Consider the following 21796-nt stretch of genomic DNA (forward strand, 5'->3'; position numbering starts at 1 on the left):
GTTCTGGGGCGGCTAGGTGGCACAGTGGATAAAGCACTGGTCCTGGAGTCAGGAGTACCTGAGTTCAAATCCAGCCTCAGACACTTAACACTTACTAGCTGTGTGACCCTGGGCAAGTCACTTAACCCCAATTGCCTCACTAAAACAAACAAACAAACAAAAAAACAACTTGTGCAGTTCTATAAAACATTACCATATTAGTAATTTTATATTAAAAAAAAACCTTGAATAAAAGAAGAAATAAAAGTATGGAAATGAAAAACAGCATGCTTCAAATCTGTTCAATCAATATCAGTTCTTTCTTTGGAGAATAATCCGATTTTTAATAAACTAAATTTCAAAATTTTTTGGAATCTCCTCACTTGCAGAAGAAATCTAGATTGAATCATTCCTTTATACCCTCTCATATAAGAACTATAGATTAGAAGCCCCAAAGTAGAAGATTTCAGGAATGACAAATGATTCAGTAAAACACTGCGTATACAATTTAGAACCAGAAAAAAGACTTCAGAAATAATTGAGTTCAACTTTTTAATTTTATAAGTGAGGAAATAAGGCTTAGAGAGAGTGGTTCTTTTCAATTATAGGACTTTAAGAACCTTTCATCTCCAATGTAAGTAATCAAATCCCAACAAGTGCTTTTGAAATATTCAATTGAGTGCTCAATACTGGAGGTTATAACCGCATTGTACTCTGATCAGATCGCATTGGTTGTCTTGTGTTTAGTTTTGGGGGTTGGGGGGGCACATTTTAGGAAAGTCATTGACATGTTGTCCAGAGGAGCAAAATTAAAATAGAGAAGGGCCTAAGGATCATGCCATATGAGGACCACCAGATAAAAGAATTGAGGGGGTTTAGAGTGAAGAAGAGAAGGATTAGGGATGGAGTGATAATCTTGTTCAACTATTTGCCATGACTATTATGCAGAATACTGCTTAGTCTTTCTGCTTTCTTCTAAAGGGATGAAATATTAACTATGAGAAGAAGCTACAGAGCCACAAATTTGGGGTCAATGTAGGAAAAACTTACTTTTTTTTTCTTTTTTTTAGTGAGGCAATTGGGGTTAAGTGACTTGCCCAGGGTCACACAGCTAGCAAGTGTTAAGTGTCTGAGGCCGGATTTGAACTCATGTACTCCTGGCTCCAGGGCCGGTGCTCTATCCACTGTGCCACCTAGCTGCCCTGCAACTAATTTATTCTTGAAACATTTATTGAGTACCTTCCTGTGTGCTAGGTATCAGTAGTCATTTTTCAAATATAAACAGTTTAACCCTCTATCTTTTTTCTTACAGATTACTCTGTCACTGCTGGTTCTAAGATTGTTGTAGTCACTGCAGGAGTCCGTCAGCAAGAGGGAGAGAGTCGCCTCAATCTGGTACAGAGGAATGTGAATGTCTTCAAATTTATTATCCCCCAGATTGTAAAGTATAGCCCAGACTGTACCATAATTGTGGTTTCCAACCCAGGTAAATATGGCACCTTAACATCATTAATCTTTGATTCACCAAGTCCTAAAAGTTGGCTTTTGACTTAAAAAAAAAAAAGTGTTAGTTGTCTGCTAATGCTTAACTTAAATTTCTGTGGTACTTTGTAGTTTATAATCTTCCCAAGCTTTTAAAGTAGTGTAATTAGTATCAGTCATACAGTAGTGAGGCTAAATGGAACAAACTCAAGTTTTTCTGACTTCCAAATCCTTGCTCTGTTATACCTTGTTTGCCTCTCATTAGGAAACAAGTTATATTACATTACTTATACTATGGTTAGCCAATAAAATGACAGCTAAAGACTGCTGGGAGTAGAAATGTATAAAAGGTTTCATCTCTTAGCCCTAGTATGTTTTTATTAACCATTTACACTTTCAAGTGTTCAGAAAATCCTGTGTGTAATGGGATATATAAGAGAACATTAGAATGTCCCAACTTTAATTGGTAATGTCATTTCACTTCTTGACCTTGCTCTTTTGTCATGAACACAATGACTGTCATATTCCCACCTGCTGCAAATCTCCTAAAAGAGTTAAAGGAGATGAATTTTGAAAGACAATGACTTTTATTTTTTCCTGTTCAAAATTTTATTGATGCTCTTTTCTTTTTAATGTCATGTCTATCCATATTTATTTTTGATCTTATTCTAAATATATAGAAAACTTTCCCCTTAAAAGCCTTGTCCTTTCTAATATCACTTTTTCCACACTGAAAAGGTCAATGATGCACTCAAAAACATTTTTAAGAACCCAATGTGTAAAGAGCACTGTATTGAAGCTTTGCAGGAAATACAAACATTAGATAAACCCTGGTGCTTGCTTTTGTGGTGTTTGGAGTCTTTTAGGGAAATATAAAAATATACATGTACCCCATAATGTAAACATGTACATAATGCATACACAATTGCAAAATAATACATGATGAGTGCATCGGAAAGGCATAAAATGAATGTGAGATAGAAAAGGAAGCAATCACCAACTTCGGAGTGGGGGAAGAGAAATTAAGGAAGTCTCCCTGGAAGAGTAATGTTTAAATTGAATTACAAAAGATAGATATTAATTCACTCAGTGAGGAGAAGGGAAGTGAAGGAAGGACATTCTAGTTTACTCTAATGTGAGCAAAAGTATGAAGGTAGAAAATCATGGGCTATGTTAGTTATGCCTTTTTGGCCATTTTTCACTTTGGGGAGAGGGCATAGCAATGAACCAATCATGAATATAATTCTTATTCACTCGTGACTTTGTTTTATTCTCAGTGGATATCCTGACTTATGTCACCTGGAAGCTGAGTGGTCTGCCAAAGCACAGGGTGATTGGTAGTGGATGCAATCTGGATTCTGCCAGATTCCGTTATCTTATGTCTGAAAAACTTGGCATACACCCAAGCAGCTGCCATGGCTGGATCCTGGGAGAACATGGGGACTCAAGTGGTAAAGAACAAAAAAAAATCTGTTTTGTTTTCTTATAGTCTTAAGGCAAGGTTCAGAGCTGAGGACTGACAAGGAATATATATTTATTTCATGGAATGACTTTTAAACTTTAATGCCTCTTTTTGTCATTCCATAGATTTTTTTTTGCAGGACAAGGAGGGTAAAGTGACTTGCCCAAGGTCACACAGCTAGTAAGTGTCAAGTGTCTGAGGCCAGATTTGAACTCAAGTCCTCCTGAATCCATGGCTGGTACTTTATCCACTGTGCCACCTAGCCTGCCCCCCATCCCATAGATTTTTGGGAATACCTAGACCCTATTCAGTAAATCTATAATCATCCATCACATCTGTATATCTGTCACAAAAGATTGAAGTGACTAATAATATAAGTTTAGTATTAATTCATTAAAATGTTACTGATTAATACAAGGTTAGTTTCTTCCTAAAATATACATGTGAAAGTTTCACTAATTTTAGTGACAGAGATAATGTAAAACTTCCCTTGAAATTATTGCATGCTACATCTATGCATTTTAATTCCTTGTCCATATACCTTGAAATGAAGCAGAGAGCAAAAGCCAAAACCTCAAAAACAAGGTTATCTTTATTGAAACAACAAAAACAATAACAGTGATTCTCTAAGAAAGGTGAGCAAAATATATTCAGATCATTTTATGATATGCTGAGAAAACAAGAGCATATTCTGGGCTAAAGAGTCCATAGGTGATATCATCCTTTGCCTACCTCTATACCCATATCTGTAATTCCATGAACTTTATAGTCTGAACATATGAATTTAGATCAGCAGACAGTCCATTCCAGGCCCTTAGAGTCTCCTCAGGGTTTTCACTCAGGTTCAGGCTAGATTGAGTATTAATGGGCTTAGAGGTAAGTGATAATGATCTGGATCCCACTCTAATGTTTCTGAAATCCACTCCAGGGAAGAGGCTTATGAACAAAACAGAGCATCCTCAACTTCTGTCGTCTAAGCTTTAATTGAGAAGAGGGTTCAAAAATCTTCAGAACAAAAGTTTAAGCTAAGCTAGAGGTAGTTTACCTGGTTCTCTTCACTAACCTTCTATAAAGTAACTTGAAGGATTTCACATTGTCTAAATGTGAACTAAAAATTTCCTTAAAATTGGGACAGCTCTTTGTTGAAAATGTTAGAGTATTAAAGGTCAGTCAGTCATGAGTTTTTTTTAAAGATTAAAACGGACATCCTCTTCAGAATTTCCACTGTAGCTATAAGGGCTACCATCATGTCATAGATCTCAGCTTCGATGCAGTCATAACTTATCTAAAGGGTAAAGTTGGAGTAATTAAAATAAGAAAGACTTTCTTCCTAAACTCTCCAGGTAGAGAATATTTGTCTGTCTTTTTCATGCAGTGGCTGTGTGGAGTGGAGTGAATGTGGCAGGTGTTTCCCTCCAAGAGCTGAATCCAGAAATGGGAACTGACAATGACAGTGAGAACTGGAAGGAAGTTCATAAGCTGGTGATTGAAAGGTCAGTGGATGTAGTAGCTTACTTTGGCTCCTTGATTTATTTTCCATTATCTGCCCGCTGCATAGAAGTGTATATAATTATTTTGATTACCTTCTCAATTAATCAGAGCCATAAGCATATGGGATATAGAGCTGGATAGGAGATTATAAATTATCCATTCTTTAGTAATCACTTGGGAAAGTGTTCAATCTCACAAATAGTGACACTCACATTCATCAAATGGGCATTTCTCTTATGGAGCCAATGAGGTAAGATTGGAAGCACTTTCGCTGCTTATTTAATGAAACCTGTAACAGACAGGCTATATGGTAAAAACCAACATTGCCTTTCTTATGGAGTTTTTTTTTTGCAGGACAATGAGGGTTAAGTGACTTGCCTAGGGTCACATACCTAGTAAGTGTCAAGTGTCTAAGGTTGGATTTGAATTCAGGTTCTCCTGAATCCAGGGCAGGTGCTTTATACACTGCACCACCTAGGTGACCCTGGAATTCTTTTAACAAATGAGAAACACTACAAACAGCACTAGACTAGGAGTCATACTTGAGTAAATTACCTCACTTCTCTATGTTTACCTTTTCTTATCTGTGAAATTAGGGGGTGGGACCAGATGTGTTTGGTTCCTTCTAGGGATGTGCTGGAACCATCTCATACTGGTCTTCAAGAACTGATTGTTAATTTTTCAGTTTGAGAATTTACAACTTGGAATTTGGCCAATTTGGGTTTTATTTATTGTTTTATTGATTGTCTAGGGTAAAAAAAAGAACAACAATGCAGTGAGGCTCTCATTTTCAAAAAGTATGGAGATCAGGGATAATTTTGTAGTGACAGGTAGGGCAGTAGATAGAATACTGGCCCTGAAGTCAGGAGGACCCGAGCTCAAATCTGACCCCAGACACCTGACACTTAATAGCTGTGTGACCCTGGACAAGCCACTCAACCCCAATTGCCTCACCAAAAAAAAAAAAAAAGTGAATATAAAGAATTATACCCTCTTGCACACAAATCCATGAAATTTTTCTTCTTTAGTGTGGGAAACAAATTGTGAGAAACCCCATTTAAAAATTTCTGGGACTCAGTGTTGGAGAAGTATCAAAGGCTTTTATTTATACATTTGATCATGAATGGGCCAGCTCCCTAATGGAAATGGCCTTCGATTGTGGGACTCTGGATACTTTTATCTCTTAACAGGCTGGCTCTGCCCTTCTTCTTCAGTTGCAATCTTCTCACCAAAACACTGGCGCCAAACGCTAGCCAATTGGAATGCAGTATAGTCAGAGGGGCAGCCCTCTAAACTCATCCCCCACATGACCAGCCCTGGGTCTCTCTCATCATGTGATCCTGATTGCTGGGGAGGGGGGAAGGAAAGGAGCCATTAGTAAGTACCCTTCTCCCTGCTGAAATTCACCTCCTGAACATCCCCCAACAACTTCAATCAGCTTTTGAGGGGGGCCCAAATTTTTCTCACATTTAGTTCTATTCATAACCCATTTTTGGTTATATTTTACATTTATTTTTCATGTATTAAAGCATTCCCATTAGCTAAACAAATAGAGGAAATTTTTGATGTGTGTCAGGAGATTGACAAGTAGAAGAATGTCACATAGAGGAAGAAGGGAAGAAGAAAGGTCATTGAATACTTGGATCCATGTAACTAACGGAGAAGAGACTCTTCCCAAAGGGGGAGGGATCTAGACTTTCTGAGAAGGAAGCAATTGCTTTGTCCTCCAGTGTATGATAACACATTTCCACAAGTCCTATTTAGTCCTAATATCCAGTATGGGTCAAAGATAAAAGGGACAAGTAACAGTAGTTGATGACTACCTGATGAGGCATTCTGAGGAAGGCTTTTTGTCAACATTATAACATCTGCTGACTCCTTGGGCCCTGTATCCATGATGTGACACAATCTCCTGAAGTTTGTGAAACTTAATGACCTCAGTTCTAAAGATTCATTTGGTCACAAATGACAGTGCTAGGAAGCATTGCTAAATACTTTGACATCTGGGTACTGAAGATATTAGGGGCTCAGGTATATTTTCATTACTGCTCCTGATGGAAAATAAAGACTTCAGAAAAGAAAGGCAAAGTGAGAAGTGAGCAGCAGGTTATGATGATGGCATCTGAGAACAAGAATTGGATTTCTGGACATTGGTTTAAAATAAAGGAATATTGAGCTTCTGTTGGAAGATAGAATGCGGCTAAAAAGGCTGGGATTTGCCAGGGGTCTTGAGAGAAAAGGTCTTTGAATATCTGACAAAATCTACATGTCATAGAAAGTGGACAAAGTATAGAGAGAATAATGTCAGAAATATTCAGAAATTCACAGGTGACAAAATCAAGGAAGGATTTAGCAATAGAAACTCATGACCTCAGGTCTCTACTTACAAATGCATAGGTGCAAGCAAGGTGAACAGGAGGAAAAATTGATCTCACAAGATATCACTGACTCAATGGGTTGGAACCTATGAGTGAATTGTGCTTTTCTTTTTTTTTCTTTTCTTTTTTTTTTTGCGGGACAATTGGGGTTAAGTGACTTGCCCAGGGTCACACAGCTAGTAAGTGTCAAGTGTCTGAGGCTGGATTTGAACTCAGGTACTCCTGAATCCAGGGCCGGTGCTCCATCCACTGCACCACCTAGCTGCCCTGAATTGTGCTTTTCAACAGGCTTATATTCAAAAGGAATCGTATAGGTAAAAGGCTGGGTAGAGGTAATGGTAATAGCATTTTATATCATTTAACCTCTACTCTTGTAAGGAAACCCAGAAAACATATGGAGGCAGTGTGATAAGAAAAGTGTATGGGTGACAACAAATAGAGGAAGAGATAGAAATAATACAGTTGGAAATATAATATGGAACACCTGTACACAAAGAGGGAATAGATGAATGTGCAAACCTACCACAGGCCGGCCCAGAGATATGACATGGTACTTATGGGAGACTTAAATTATCTGGATATCTATTTGAACCTTTCCTGCCAAAAGTAGAATAACAAATCATTTATTGACTTGCCTTGATAATTTTATTGTTAAAAAGTTGAAGAAATCAATAAGGGGAAGCTCCTAGCTTAGATCTGATTCTTATTAACAAGGAGGAACTGGTTGCTGGAATGGAAATGTAGGCACTTTGTAAGGAAATGACTCTTTATCTTAGAATGTATGATTTAAAAAAAGTAAAGGAAAGCCAGGTATAATTTGACATGTATCCCAAATTAGGAGAAAATATTCCAAAAGGTCCTTTGAGACAATGGATAAGTAAGAATTTTCTCTTTTTTTTTTCAAGTTTGATTGTTGCCTTTTATATTTATACCAACCCTTTCCCCATAACTCTCTGCATCCACATTTAACTTTTTCTTATAACAAAGAAAAGCTTTAAAAAAAGAAAAAAAAATGCAATCCCCACAGAAACCACATCTAACAATGTATATAGCATTTCACATGCATAGCCCCAACCTCTCTATTGTAGCAAAAGTGCTTCTCTCTCTATCAGTTCTTTTTGTGTGCAGAGATTTGTCAAAAAGTCAAATAATTAATAAACAATAAAGTTTAGAACATTTTATATAACATTTTCTTTCTGCTATATTCACTTGTTTTACATGATCTGGCATCGAATTTATAAGATTTTGAACCCTCTTTAATTTTTCATCATGAAACTTAAACTTCTTTATATTATTATTGAACATACTTTTGACAAACTCCATTTTCCCAAATCTAGGCTTGATTATAGTCCATGTTTTCAGTAGGCTTTAAATAAGATGAGTTCCCAAGCCACTGAGCCATCTCAGAAAAATTTCTTACCCCTTTTTTTAAATGTAACATACCATTGTGTTGCGATATTATATCTCCATTTGGGAATATTTGTAAGTTAGGCAAATTTGCCTTTAAGTATATCAATATACTTATCAGATTTCAACATCATCATTGGGGACAAGACTTCTAGGTCCACTATAGTAAAAAGAAATTCCAAAATGTATTTTTGGGTAGATGTTTTACAGTCTAAGATACCAGATCTTACAGGCTCACTTAGACTTCTTTTGACAATGGTTTTAGTAGACTGTTGAATGAAAAAAAGGAGTTTCACCAATAAAAACTACCCTTTCTCAATGTTTAAGTATTCTAATTTGTATTGTCTTGTCCCGTGGCCAAAGTATTTTTTTTCTTCATAGTAATGGCAGCTGTTGTTGTTTTAAGCTAGCCTTGATGTTTTTCCAACTTCAGGAAGCCTACACAACTCTGTAAAGGAATCAGTATTTACCCCCCCCCCCCCCCCCGCCAAATTTTCATCTCTTTCTGAAGGGCTTTGCTTATTCTTAGAGTATAAATTAGGCCGTTTTGCAGCAGTGGTCTTTTAGTTCTTTGCATTATTTTTCATTTTTTGACTTTACTTTCCTTTGTACTGAAGTGAGATTGATCCTGTTTCACTGTGATCTTGAATGATCTTAAAAACAATTGAATTTCCTAAACCAATAGGTACTGCAATTTTTCTCACAGTCATTGAAGTGTTCCCTGTGAGAGTTACAATTTTTGCATGTTTCCTTTGAGTAATACTCATTCTTTAAAAACACAAAATTAAAAACAAAACACAAGATCATGGAGAATAGGAGACAGACCATGACCCTTGCTTTGGTGTCCTGATTTTCAAAAGAATGCAGATTACAAACTATGGTCCAGTGATTTTTTTATTTCAGTTAAAGCCAACATTTCAGAACATTTCACTAAGGGGATCATTAGTTAATATTTGGACAAGGGAACAGCGATCACAAAGAGCCAGCATGGCTTTGTCAAGATAGGTCTATGTCAGATTAACTTTATTTCCTTTTTTGGCTGGTTTATTAGACTGGTAGATTAGGGTAAGATTTATAAATGGAGTTGACCAATATTTTAGCACAGCATTTGAAAAAATCACTCATGCTAATGGGGGAAAATTAAGGGTAGTAGATTAGCAGCATTTTTTTTGTTTGTTTTTTGTCAGGGCAATGGGGGTTAAGTGACTTGCCCAGGGTCACACAGCTAGTAAGTGTTAAGTGTCTGAGCCCGGATTTGAACTCAGGTACTCCTGAATCCAGGGCTGGTGCTTTATCCACTGTGCCACCTAGCCGCCCCCTAGCAGCATTTTGAATAACTTTTGTGGAGTCTGGTGGACTTGAAACCCAATCTGCAGTGATACAGCAGGCAAAAAAAAAATAATAATAAGCAGCTTTAAGAGAGGTCTAGCTTATAAGATGAGGAAAATTAGTAATACCCCAGCCGATTTGAACTCCATCTTGGTCAGATCAGCAAAACGTCAGCTCCTTGGGGACTGGACCTATTCAGTTTTTTGTTTGTTTTCTTTTTACACCTAACACCTAGCACAACTCAATAAATGTTTGTTGATTGATTGAAAGACTGATTGGCTGTTTTAATTCTGTAGGAAGGATACTGATAAACTGGAGAATGTTCAAAGGAGGGTGAACAGGATAGTGATACTGTAGTTACTCCAGATTATGTCATATGAGGATCATTTAAAGGCTCTGAGGGGTTTCTAGCCTGGAGAAAAAAAGATTGGCCAAGAGGAGGGAGGTGATGGAGGTAGCCATTACAGCTGTCTTCAAGTCTTAGAAGGGCTATCATCAGAAAGAGGGATTACATTAGATTTGTTCTGCTTGGCCCCAGAGTATATGTATGGAAGTTGTAAAGATTCAAATTTAGGCTTGATACAAGAGGAAATTTTTCTAAGAATTATTGCTATCCAAAAGATGCATAGCTTGCCTGGGAACATAAGGGTTCACCCTCAATTTAAAACTTCAAGCAAAGGCAGGATGGCTGCTTGCCAGATGTGTTGTAATGGGGATTTTTGTTAATGTATGGATTGGATTTGATGACCTCTGAGGTCCTTTGTTTGTTTGTTTTAGTGAGGCAATTGGGGTTAAGTGACTTGCCCAGGGTCACACAGCTAGTAAAGTGTTAAGTGTCTGAGGCCAGATTTGAACTCAGGTACTCCTGACTCCAGGGCCGGTGCTCTATCCACTGCGCCACCTAGCTGCCCCTCTCTGAGGTCCTTTGAAAAAGGAACTTCTGTGATTTTGATTCTAAGTTCTGGTACTATACTTAGTAATGATATTGACTGTTTGGAAAAGTAAAGAGTGATTAATTAGTTCAGGTCACATAGGCAGGAATAAATTCCCATTTTGATGGTTTAAAGGTATTTAAACTATTTATTTTTTCAATCTCAAACGATATACTTTCTTTTGCTGCCCTTTGCACTTAGTTTGCCATACAGTAAAGTTTGGGTTTTCTGTTACATAAGATGTCAGTGAAAAAAATCCTTTGATTAAATTATTTTAAATTTAAATAGAATTATGATAAACAAGCCAACAAATCCCTACTACTATGGTACAGTCTTGGAAATTTGGTAGTATTCTATTTTAGGGACATTTACATTACAATAAAATTATATTAAGAACCTAATTTTGGTGTGAAAAGGACCTTAGAGATCTTGTTTAACTAAAGTACAGAGATGTTAAGGGATCTACCCAAGCCTACACAAGTAGTTAGTTGTAGGGCTGTATCTATAGCTCAGGTCTCCTCACTCAGGGTACTGTCCCAGAGTAGCAAGATGTTATCATTTTGAAGTCAGAGATGGATTCAGATCTCAGTTTTGATACTGAGTAATCTTGGTTAAGTTATTTAAGCTATCTGGTCTTCAAGTTCTTTATTTGTAAAATAAGGGGATTGTACTAAATGTTCTCTAAGGTACCTTCTAGTCCTAGATTTTCTATTGCTTCACTATGTCTCCATCAATTAGAATGTGAACACTTTGAGGACCAGATCATTTTTTTCACCTTTTCTTGTAGCCCTGGTATTTAGTATAGTGCCTGGCACATAATAAGTACTTAATAAATGTTTGTCAACTGACTGACCACATAATAGCTCACATTTATATAGCACTTTATAATCTGCTTTCCTTGCAACATTCCAATGAAGTAGGTAATGCAAATATTATAGCCCCCATTATAGATAAGGGAACTGAGGCACAGAGAGGTTAATTGATTTTGCCACAGTCTCAAGCTAAATAGTAACAGGGCTGGAATCTAGATGACTCCTGCATTCTTCCAATTCCACCATGCTTACCCTTCTACTTTGATTTTGAAACACCCCAGTACATTTTTGTGGCATAGATCAGAATGATTGAAAATTGCAAGACAACATTTCACCTTGCTCAAAACTCTTTCAAACATGTCTAACTCCAGTGAGGTCTTTGCCTCAAGAAAAGTAAATATTCCTTCTTTTTTTAAAAAATTGTACCTACCACTCTTCTTATTCTTTCTTGCACATGTGACTATTTGGATATATGTATATACAAATATACATACACATATGTGTGTGTGTGAGCACACATACATATATATGAGTATATATTTATATATATAGAAATATAGCTTATATATTATTTATATATATTTGGGTATCAGGTTCATATATATAATATCAGATTCATGTGTGTGTATATATATTTAATATTTACATGAATCTGATTTGCAGTGATTATCTCACCACTGTTTTACCTTACCTTTTGAATGGCTTTTTTCCATTCTAAAAAATTATAGAGTTATATGAAAGTATAAACTGAGAACTGGATGGGATATTAATAGTCTTCTAGTCGAACCCTTTCATTTTATAGTCAAGGAAACTGACTCAGAGAGGCTAAGCAAATTACCCAAGGTCACAAAAGTAAAGCTGGGCAGAGCAGACATTTGAACCCTCAGCCCTATGACTTCAAAACTCAGTCTTGTTTCCTTTGTCCAATCTTGCTTTTTGGTTTATTTCCCAAACATTCTACCCAGAGAGCCATCCCTTATAACAAACAAAGAGCAAGGTAGGGGGAGAAGACAGTTCTGCCTTCTGGAATGTTGGCATGTTGCCAACATATCAACTGGGTCTAGCAGTATATGCAATGGGAGGTTGCATCTTGAGGAATATTTTCATTTTATTTCAATGTTCTTTTTCACTATGTTTTAGTGCCTATGAAGTGATCAAACTTAAAGGATATACTAACTGGGCTATTGGATTAAGTGTTGCTGATCTAATTGAGACCATGTTAAAAAATCTATCCAGGATTCATCCTGTGTCCACTATGGTGAAGGTAAGAAAAACTTGTAGAGAGATAAAATCTTATTTCACTCCTTTCTAATAAGTTTAATAAAGGCAAAAATTGTTTGAATTCTCAGGCAAGCCATCATGGGATCTATGCCCCAGTGGGGGAGGGTAATGGATAGGGGGTGAGGTGGGGAATAGGGATTGTCATCAGGCATCCAGGATCTGGTCCTTAGATTTACATATTCACTTGATGTCACCCAAAGATAATCGCAATTATCAAACTCCAAAGAGACTCATAAGTCCATGATGCCAATTTACACTGAAAAATGTAACTCTCATGGACCAGATGTAATTCACATTGTTCCAGTTGGTCTGTCTCTTCTCTTTCCTTTAAGAAGCCTTTCAGCAAAACCAAAATATCACCAGAAGGTCATTTGGTGAGTATAGAGACAGAATGAAGATAGTCAGATGAATCAAGTAAATAGTGTCATAAATCTTTAAGTTCCTAATTTACTTTTTTTTTGGACAAGCTGATCAACTAGTCTGTGTACACTTTGTCTTGGATAGTAGTAGGTAAACTCTGGAATTCTATGACAAGGTTGCAGGGATTCACTATCAAGTGAAAATTATTCTCATCAAAAGTTCTTTAAGAACACAAAACTACTACAATAAGCTTGGAGTCAGAAGCTTTGTTTTAAAATTCTAGCTATTTAAATAATACTTGTGTGACCTTGAACAAATTTCAGTTCCTCATTTTTAAAAAAGGGGGTGGGGGATTGAACTAGGTGACCTCTAAAGTTCCTTCTATCTCTAAATCTGAAATTCTCAAATAGTACTGAATTTGGCTATTCATGAAAAATTGTATCCCACCTGTTCCATAAGGATAAAAATGGAATTTGATTTAATTATACTGAAGACCTACAGAATCAGGTATCTCTGAAATTTCTCCTACACAGTAGTGATGTTTTATACATAGGGATAGGGCAGGCAGACAAACCAAATTGCTCTCCCGTGTTGAGAAATACGCACCCAGGATCTTCTTTCAATATTGCATTCATAGAGTTGTGTATTTTCTCTGTGACTAGGCTGTTTGTGGAAAAACATAGAACCAATGTATACAACAAATACTAAAAACTAGATTCCCCAAGTTATCTGTCTTGATCCAGTTCCCAGTAACCCTAGTGCCTGTTCTTTTGAAATACATGAATGAAAGAGTGTTGGTTCAATTGTTGAACTTATCCCTTGGAAAATATTTTAAATTCCTTAGTTTTATGTCTTTCTAAGACTAATAGAAACTATTTGTTTACAAAAGGGGATGTATGGCATCGAGAATGAAGTTTTCCTCAGCCTTCCGTGCATTCTGAATGCCCGAGGACTGACCAGCGTTATCAACCAGAAGCTGAAAGATGATGAGGTAGCTCAACTCAAGAAGAGCGCAGATACCTTGTGGGACATCCAAAAAGACCTGAAAGACCTGTAACATGCAAAGTAATATTCTGTAGAAACCCAATCAACACGAGATGAATTGCTGTGCCCACTTAGTAATTAGTTATCTTGGTGGATAGAATTTTTCTCTTGAACTCAACTCTGGCCACAGCATCAAAGTATATGATGTAAAAGCTTGCTATATGAACTCATGAACTAACAAATAAACTACTGAAGTGTGTTTTCTTCCCCAAGATACATTCTTTTAATATTTCCAGTTATATAAATAGCTTTTTTCTTTTGAATATGATAGTATGATTAAATTAAATTAAAAGTTACAGCTGTAATTGCTAGGCTAAATAATCTGTGTCTCCAGAGAGTGTGGTTTTTATTAATTTTTTTGTTTATTTGTTTTTATTTTTTAGCAAATTGTGCTTTTTTTTTTGCTGGGCAATGAGGGTTAAGTGACTTGCCCAGGGTCACACAGTTAGTAAGTGTTAAGTGTCTGAGTCCGGATATGAACTCAGGTCCTCCTGAATCCAGGGCCAGTGCTCTATCCACTGCGCCACCTAGCTGCCCTGCAAATTGTGCTTTTAATTCTATTCACTGCTTACATTTTTGCCAAATATTTCTATATGTGATGGAACTGGAATACAATTCATACTTCACAAAGAAATGAAAATGGTGTTGCGATGGAAACATTCTTCATCAGGACCTTACCCAAAACAGTCTTATTGGATTGGCCCTCCATTATAATGTTTTCAGAGGCAAAAAGAAGTATAGTTGAAGCGGTAAGGAAGAAACCTGTGACTATGAGGAGGGAGGGTGGGAACAGAGGGTGAATTATTGGTTGCCTGCTAGATCTACTCTATCAAGTTCACTTGAGGGAATAATGTCTTCACTGAATGGGTCAGCACCTTACTCAGCTGGGCTTTTCAAAACAGGGTAGTCTCAGCTGATAAGTCAATTCTCTGCGGAGATGAGTCAAGGAGGTCATTTTATTGCTGTACTGGCTCTGGTGATCTTTGCTACTGACTCCCTTTGCTGAGAGATTCTTCAAAGCTAACTAAAGTCAATTCCATTTCTAGATACTTATTTACCCAAGACCAGCAATGAATTCACAAATATATCATGTAACAATGTAGATAGATTAAAGCAGGAAATGCCTCTGGCCTCACCAGCAAGCAGCCCTCAACAATTTTCCTCATTCTACCAAGGAAGAGAAGGGATGGTCAGCTTGAAGCATTTCGCACACATTTTAATTTCCTTTCTGGCATCATTAATTCTTCTGATTCCTCAGTCAACCGGAAGACTCTTTCACGCTGTATAAAATTCATGTCTCTACAGAGATATTAGGATCATTCTGGAAAGAAAAAGAACATAGAGTTCTAGAACTTGAAAAAACTTCAGGTATTATCTAGTCCAATTTTACAGTTAAGTAAACAAGTGACACCTACATGTAAATGTCAGATCTGGGATTTTAACTCAGGTCCCAAAACTCCAAGTTTAGCAGGAGAGTTTAGTAGATGAATAAATGGCAGGACTTTGAATGTTGGATTTTGTGGTTGAAGGAGTCAAGAATAACTCTAAGATTGTGAGCCTTAGTGCTTGGAGAATGTGATATTGACAGAAATAAGGAAATCAGGAATTCTTCATACACTCAATTTTTCAACTATATCCATATGACATACCCTACCAAGTATTCCTTAAAATAATTATACATGAACCTGGATTATTTTACCCTAAAAAGATCAGTCCTAAAACTTGTGAAATCATTGTGACATGAAATTTTGGCAATTTGGTGATACAAATACTTATTAGTCACATATTGTGTTCAAAGAATCTGATAAACTTGGAATAAGGGGATTTTATAACTTCTCAAGACATTTATGGAAATGATAAAAAGTGAAAATACTTCTCATGCAAGCAATTAAAAACCACTATTTCATTATGTAAATATTTTGTTTAGCATCAAGGACACAGGTAAGAATTACGGTATGAGCCATGTACCCACAGAGTGAGTCTGGAAATTCATTACTAGAAAGCATCTGGAGTGAGCAAAACTTTGAGGGATCATGTGTCTTGCAAGACATTGTTCCTCCATCCTAATTAAATTTCTGTAGTGGAAAGAATGCTTACTTACCTCCTGTTTAAACTTTGGCACATAGCCTGTACAGTCATTGATTTAATACTCCTCAGGTAGAGATTGAGATAATGTGGTCTAAACAATGTAGTAATTGATTGGTTTATTTGTATCATTCTTTACAGTAGCAAGGAATAACATAAAACAAATAGGCATGCAATTTGATACTCCTTGTTCAAAGAAGCACGCAAATAATGGCCTGTTTTCATTTGTTACTTTCTCAACAATGTATTTAATTACAGGGCAATCTAGGCATAGTATCAGCAGGACAGACACGGAATATGTGATCTGCTACAATCATAGTATATAGAGTTATAACTCAGGCATGATGTTTTAAAAATATAGGATTTCTATTTCTATTAAATTTTCATAGAACACCTGCTACATGCCAGTCTTGTAAGAGATAGTGTGGGGGGCAGTTAGGTGGTGCAGTGGATAAAGCACTAGCCTTGGATTCAGGAGGACCTGAGTTCAAATCCGGCCTCAGACACTTGACACTTAACTAACTATATGACCTTGGGCAAGTCACTTAACCCTCATTGCCCCAACAAAACAAACAAACAAAAAAAAGAGATAGTGTGAAGGAAAAACTGCCTATTGCACAAAGAATTCAAATTATGACAAGTAGATCATAAGACGTATGATCCCTGTTTCAAAATAGCTTCCCAGAGGTTATAGAAATGGTTACTGTCTTTTTAAGAGTGTAGTTTCAGATGGAATATTGAGAAAAGGCATTTTTTTCTGGCTACAGAATCATTTGCTATTGGTTGCAAAATTTATACATTTTCAATTTTCTATGCTTTAAGTAGGAAGACCAGGTGTACACATCACAAAATGTTTAAGGAATAGTAGAACTATATGATGATATGCAAAAATGAATTCTCCATTATTCATGTGAAAGCACCACTGAATCATAGAATCAGAATATTTAGAAGTTGGAGGGATATCAATCCAATTTGTACCTGAACATGAATTTTCTGTACAAAATGCCTAATCAGTGGTCATCTAATTCCTTAAAACCAGACATTGAACCAACTCAAGTTATATTATGCTATGGTCTAACCCAGAAGCATCAAATATGCAGGCTTCCAGCCACATGGGGTACACAGTATTCCCAAATGTATCCTGAATCAAATTAAAATGTAATGGGATGGGGCAGCTAGGTGGCGCAGTGGATACAGCACCGGCCCTGGAGTCAGGAGTACCTGAGTTCAAATCCAGCTTCAGACATTTAACACTTACTAGCTGTGTGACCTTGGGCAAGTCACTTAACCCCAATTGCCTCACTAAAAAAAAAATGTAATGGGGAAGGGGGCAGCTGGGTAGCACAGTGGATAAAATACTGGCCCTGGATTCTGGAGGACCTGAATTCAAATCCGACCTCAGACACTTGACATTGTGTGACCCTGGGCAAATCACTCAACCCCCATTGCCCCTAAAAAAAAAAAAGGAATGAGGAAATATTAAAATAAATGTAATGCATTTTATTGTATTTTTATTGTATTTATTTTAATTAAGTCAATATGAAGCCATATTGGGGATACTTATTTAAATTTTAGTGTCCCCCATTTCCATTTGAATTTGACATCATTGTTCCAGCTCATATCTCTTCAATCTAATTCATTCCTCTGATCTATATAAGTCTACCCCCCAAAAAGATAGTTTTGCATTATCTGTTCTTTTAAAATATTTTAATAATTTTTCAGATATATTTACATTCAATGTGTCCTCCCTTTTAAAAAAGAAAACCAGTTTTGAAAATTCAAATGATGTAGTGACCAGATCTGGCAGTTTATGTAGCTTTTCAGGCTTGTAGCACCCCACTTCTCTACCACAAGAAGTCATATTTATCCATCTGTTCTTTAAGGTAAGATTAGTCATGGCTCAGAATTCATCCCCATATTTGTATTCATCTTTTTCTTTTGAAATAAATTTTATTGATGTTTTTGATTTTATATCACAATCATTTCTGAATACGCCATCTCTTTCTGCTTCCTTCACCAGAACTGTAGCTTCTTTTATTATTGTAAAAAAAAAATTGGTTTTCCTCCAGCTTGGTTCATATAATTACTTAGATTACTTAGCAATGTAAGGTGTTAATATATACTTGGTGATCCCTTTTAAAGTGTAAACACTTTTCTCTGAGTGTATCAGAAGATGAAACTTCATTAATTCATAGAATGTTGCCTTGTTTCTTTAAGATCCTTAAAAGACATTTCTATACTCAGTTTGAAGTTAGCTTTAGTAGAACCTAGCAGTAGTGAAAGAACCCAGACCCTGAAAGGGAATTGCCCTTGGGAAGGAAGAGGAGGAAGAGCAAAAAAAAAAAAATTTTCCTCTCTTCCTTATCCTCTATTGCTCTTGAAATAAAACTATTCACCTTGTGGTCTCCATAGCCACCAGCTTCACACTCCACTGAGATACTCTGCTGAGGGTATTACTGTCCAGCCATTTCCCAAGCTTGCAACCTAAGTGTTATCCTCAACTCCTCACTCACCACCTCCCAATATCAATTCAGTTGTCACATTGTGACGTTTTATAACATCATAACATAGAATCTCTTGTATATAAACATTTCCTCTGAAACTGCAACCACTCTGGTGTAGTCCCTTTTTTGGGGTGGGACTTGCCCAGGGTCACAGAGCTAGTAAGTGTCAAGTGTCTTGAGTCCAGATTTGAACTCAGGTCCTTCTGAGCCACCTAGCTGCCTCCTGTGGTTCCTTATCACCTCTGTGAGATTCAAAATTGGATATATGGAGCATTAATCTCTCCCTTTAACTTTTCCCTTTTATATATATCTCCCAGACCAATTAGAAAAAGGAGCCTCTGAGCTTTAATCTGTGAAGGATTAGTTTTTATTGTTTGGGAATTAATTAGGCAACAAAAAGTGAAACCAATTAGGGAAATAGGGAAGTCGAAATACAGATAAATGGTCTTAGATCTAAGCTTAATCTATTTTCCTTTATAAAACTCACCGAATCCCAAACCACCCACCAGGATGAGAACCAGTACACCCAAGCTTGAACACCAACCATGTGTTTCTGAACTCCTCTCACCAATGCGCCGCCACAGCTAAGTTTCACAGCCAGAGAGCACAAACTTCCCCTGCCCTCACTTTTAATTTCACGTCTGGAAGTTCCTCGAGTTCTTGAGTTTTCCTCCCCAAAGGGGAGGTCCTTCAAAAGCTACTTCAGTAGCATGCGCAATTTCTCAAATGATTCAGCTAAAACTTCCAATATTAATCTTTACCACAAATAATTTTTACCACACCTCATACCCTATTACAGTAACCTGCTATTTGGTCTCCCTGCTTCAAGTCTCTCAATTGCAATCTAGCATCCATTCAGTCATCAAAGTACTCTTTCTAAAGTACAGATTTGACCATGTGATCTCCTACTCAATAAACTTTAGTGAATTCCCTATCACCTCCAGCATCAAATTCAAAATCCTTTGTTTAATGTTTAAAGTCCTTCATAACTTGCCTCCCTTCTACCTATCAATTTTCTCATACCTTATGCTATACCACTTTTTCACATGCTCTGTGGTCTAGTGACATTGGCCTCCTCACCTCCACCTCTTAGTTTTCTTGGCTTCCTTCAAGTTTTAGCTAAAGTATCATCTACTACAAGAAGCCTGTTCAAGTCCTCCTTAAGCTTAGTGTCTTCCCTCCAATTTATCCTGTATATTTCTTGTTTAAACATAGCTGGTTTTGTGTTATGTCATCCACAGACTAATGGCTGTGATCTTGGAATCAAGGACTATTTTTTGGCTTTTCTTTGTATCCCCTGTACTTAGCATAGTGCCTAGCATATTGTAGGCACTTAATAAATGCTAATTGACTGACTGAAAGAACAAAGGTTTAGCCTTTCCCCTAATCTGATTTTCCATTAACATAATAAAGCATTTTAAGTAGAAACACCCTATACAGTGATCATATCTAATATTCTACTCCTTGCAAAATTTTGCCCTAGTAGTTTCCAGCCTCTCTGCTGTGGTAAAATATGAAAGTTTTTAACAGTCAGTTAGGATAACTGAAAGACGCCAGTTTTTCAAGGACCACCCTTTTGGGGAGGAGATGAACAGACTGCCTGCCAGGTACAGTCCGCCTGCTGCGCATGTCAGACTGCCTGCCGGGTTTTTTTACTTCCGGGGTGGAGAGAACGAGAGTAGGCCTTTTTTGTCTGCTTGGCGGGACTCCTGGCGGCGCGGCACAGACGGTCTCCCTCACTCCAAAGGTGGCCTTTTCGGTTTGGTGAGTTTTTATAAGGAATATAGACTAAGCCTAGATTTAAGACGATTTGTACTGTATTTCTATTTTCCTATCCTTCTAATCAACAACACCTTATATACAATAAAGACTCTATCTAGAAAACCAGAAGCTTCTTCCATTTACTAGTCTGGGAGATAAATTAAGGGAAAAGTTAAGTAGGGGAGATTTATGATCTAATATCCAATTTTAAATCTCACAGTTTGGCGACCACGAAGGGATCTTCCAATTTTAAATCTCACACTGCCAAGAGGAGAGATTTATGTCTCCAGAACTGTTATCTGCTTTTCAGTTTTTCAGTTAGGCTTCTTTTTCTTGAACTTTTTGTTTCCACTGTGATAATCATTTTGTATGTTCTTTTATTGGTTCTATTTGTTTAACTCTTTAACAGTTCATATACTTCTTTCCTCATCTCTGAATTCCTTACATTTCATCTTTTTTTTTTAGTGAGGCAATTAGGGTTAAGTGACTTGCCCAGGGTCACACAGCTAGTAAGAGTTAAGTGTCTGAGGCAGGATTTGAACTCAGGTACTCCTGACTCCAGGACTGGTGCTCTATCCAGTGCACCACCTAGCTGCCCCCATCTTTTTTTACTGTACAATAATATTCTGTCATATTCATTGTGATTAATTAACATTTATTAAGTGCTTACAATGTGCAAGTCACTATGCTAAGTTCTGCAGGTATAAAGAAAAGTAAAAATATGATCCCTGACCTCACATTCTAATAGGAAATACAACATGCAAATGACTATGTACATATAAATATAAGATATATAGAGAGTAAATAGAAGATAACTTCAAAGGGAAGTTATTAGCATCAGTCATTTGTTTTTACACCACCTACATTTCTTAATGTACCCCTTTCTCCTTCCTTTACCTTTAGCGATCCCTTACAACAAACAATAAAAAGAGGAAAATGTTCAGAAAAACTAACAATGATATTGGAAAAGTCTGACATATATCGTATTTCACACCCATAGTTTTCCACTTCTGCAAAAAAAATGAAGTAAGGTACCTTTTCATATTTGTTACTCAAGAACCAAGCTTGGTCATTACGAGCTCTTAGGATGACTGTTTTGTTGTCATCCTTTCCATTTACATTGTTGTAGTCACAATGTTATGTCATTTTCAAGGTTCTGCTCACTTTACTTTTCATCAGTTCATGTCTTCCCATGCTTCTCTGTATTTATTATCATTTCTTATAATGCAGCAATATTCCATTACTACCATGTATCAGAATTTGCTTAACCATTCTTTAATCAGTGGGCATCTTCTTTATTTTCATTTCTTTGCTGTTCCAAAATATAGCAGCTGCCATATGTTTTCTGGTGAGTGTGAGTCCTTGTTATTTGTGTTTGGATAGGAACTACTATTATTGTTTATATTATTACTGTTATTCCAGGTCAATCTTAGTCTTAATATTTAGATAAATATCTTTAGAGGATTGACCTGAAGCTGCCATTCTCTTC

The 21796-nt window shown here is 36.8% G+C and overlaps 1 protein-coding gene across 1 annotated transcript in view; it reads left to right on the top strand.

The window, feature by feature from the left end:
- LDHB (lactate dehydrogenase B) overlaps window positions 1–14156 on the top strand; it is a 34622-nt gene extending 20466 nt beyond the window's left edge. The window contains exons 4-8 of the mRNA XM_043967052.1: window positions 1292–1465; window positions 2739–2912; window positions 4299–4416; window positions 12413–12536; window positions 13803–14156. Coding sequence (XP_043822987.1) covers window positions 1292–1465; window positions 2739–2912; window positions 4299–4416; window positions 12413–12536; window positions 13803–13970 — 758 coding nt within the window. The 3' untranslated portion in view covers window positions 13971–14156. The remainder of the gene's footprint in view (window positions 1–1291; window positions 1466–2738; window positions 2913–4298; window positions 4417–12412; window positions 12537–13802) is intronic.
- The last annotated feature ends 7640 nt before the right edge of the window (window positions 14157–21796 follow it).

The sequence above is a fragment of the Dromiciops gliroides genome, chromosome 5 (genome assembly GCF_019393635.1).
Source record: "Dromiciops gliroides isolate mDroGli1 chromosome 5, mDroGli1.pri, whole genome shotgun sequence".
Lineage (NCBI taxonomy): Eukaryota > Metazoa > Chordata > Mammalia > Microbiotheria > Microbiotheriidae > Dromiciops > Dromiciops gliroides.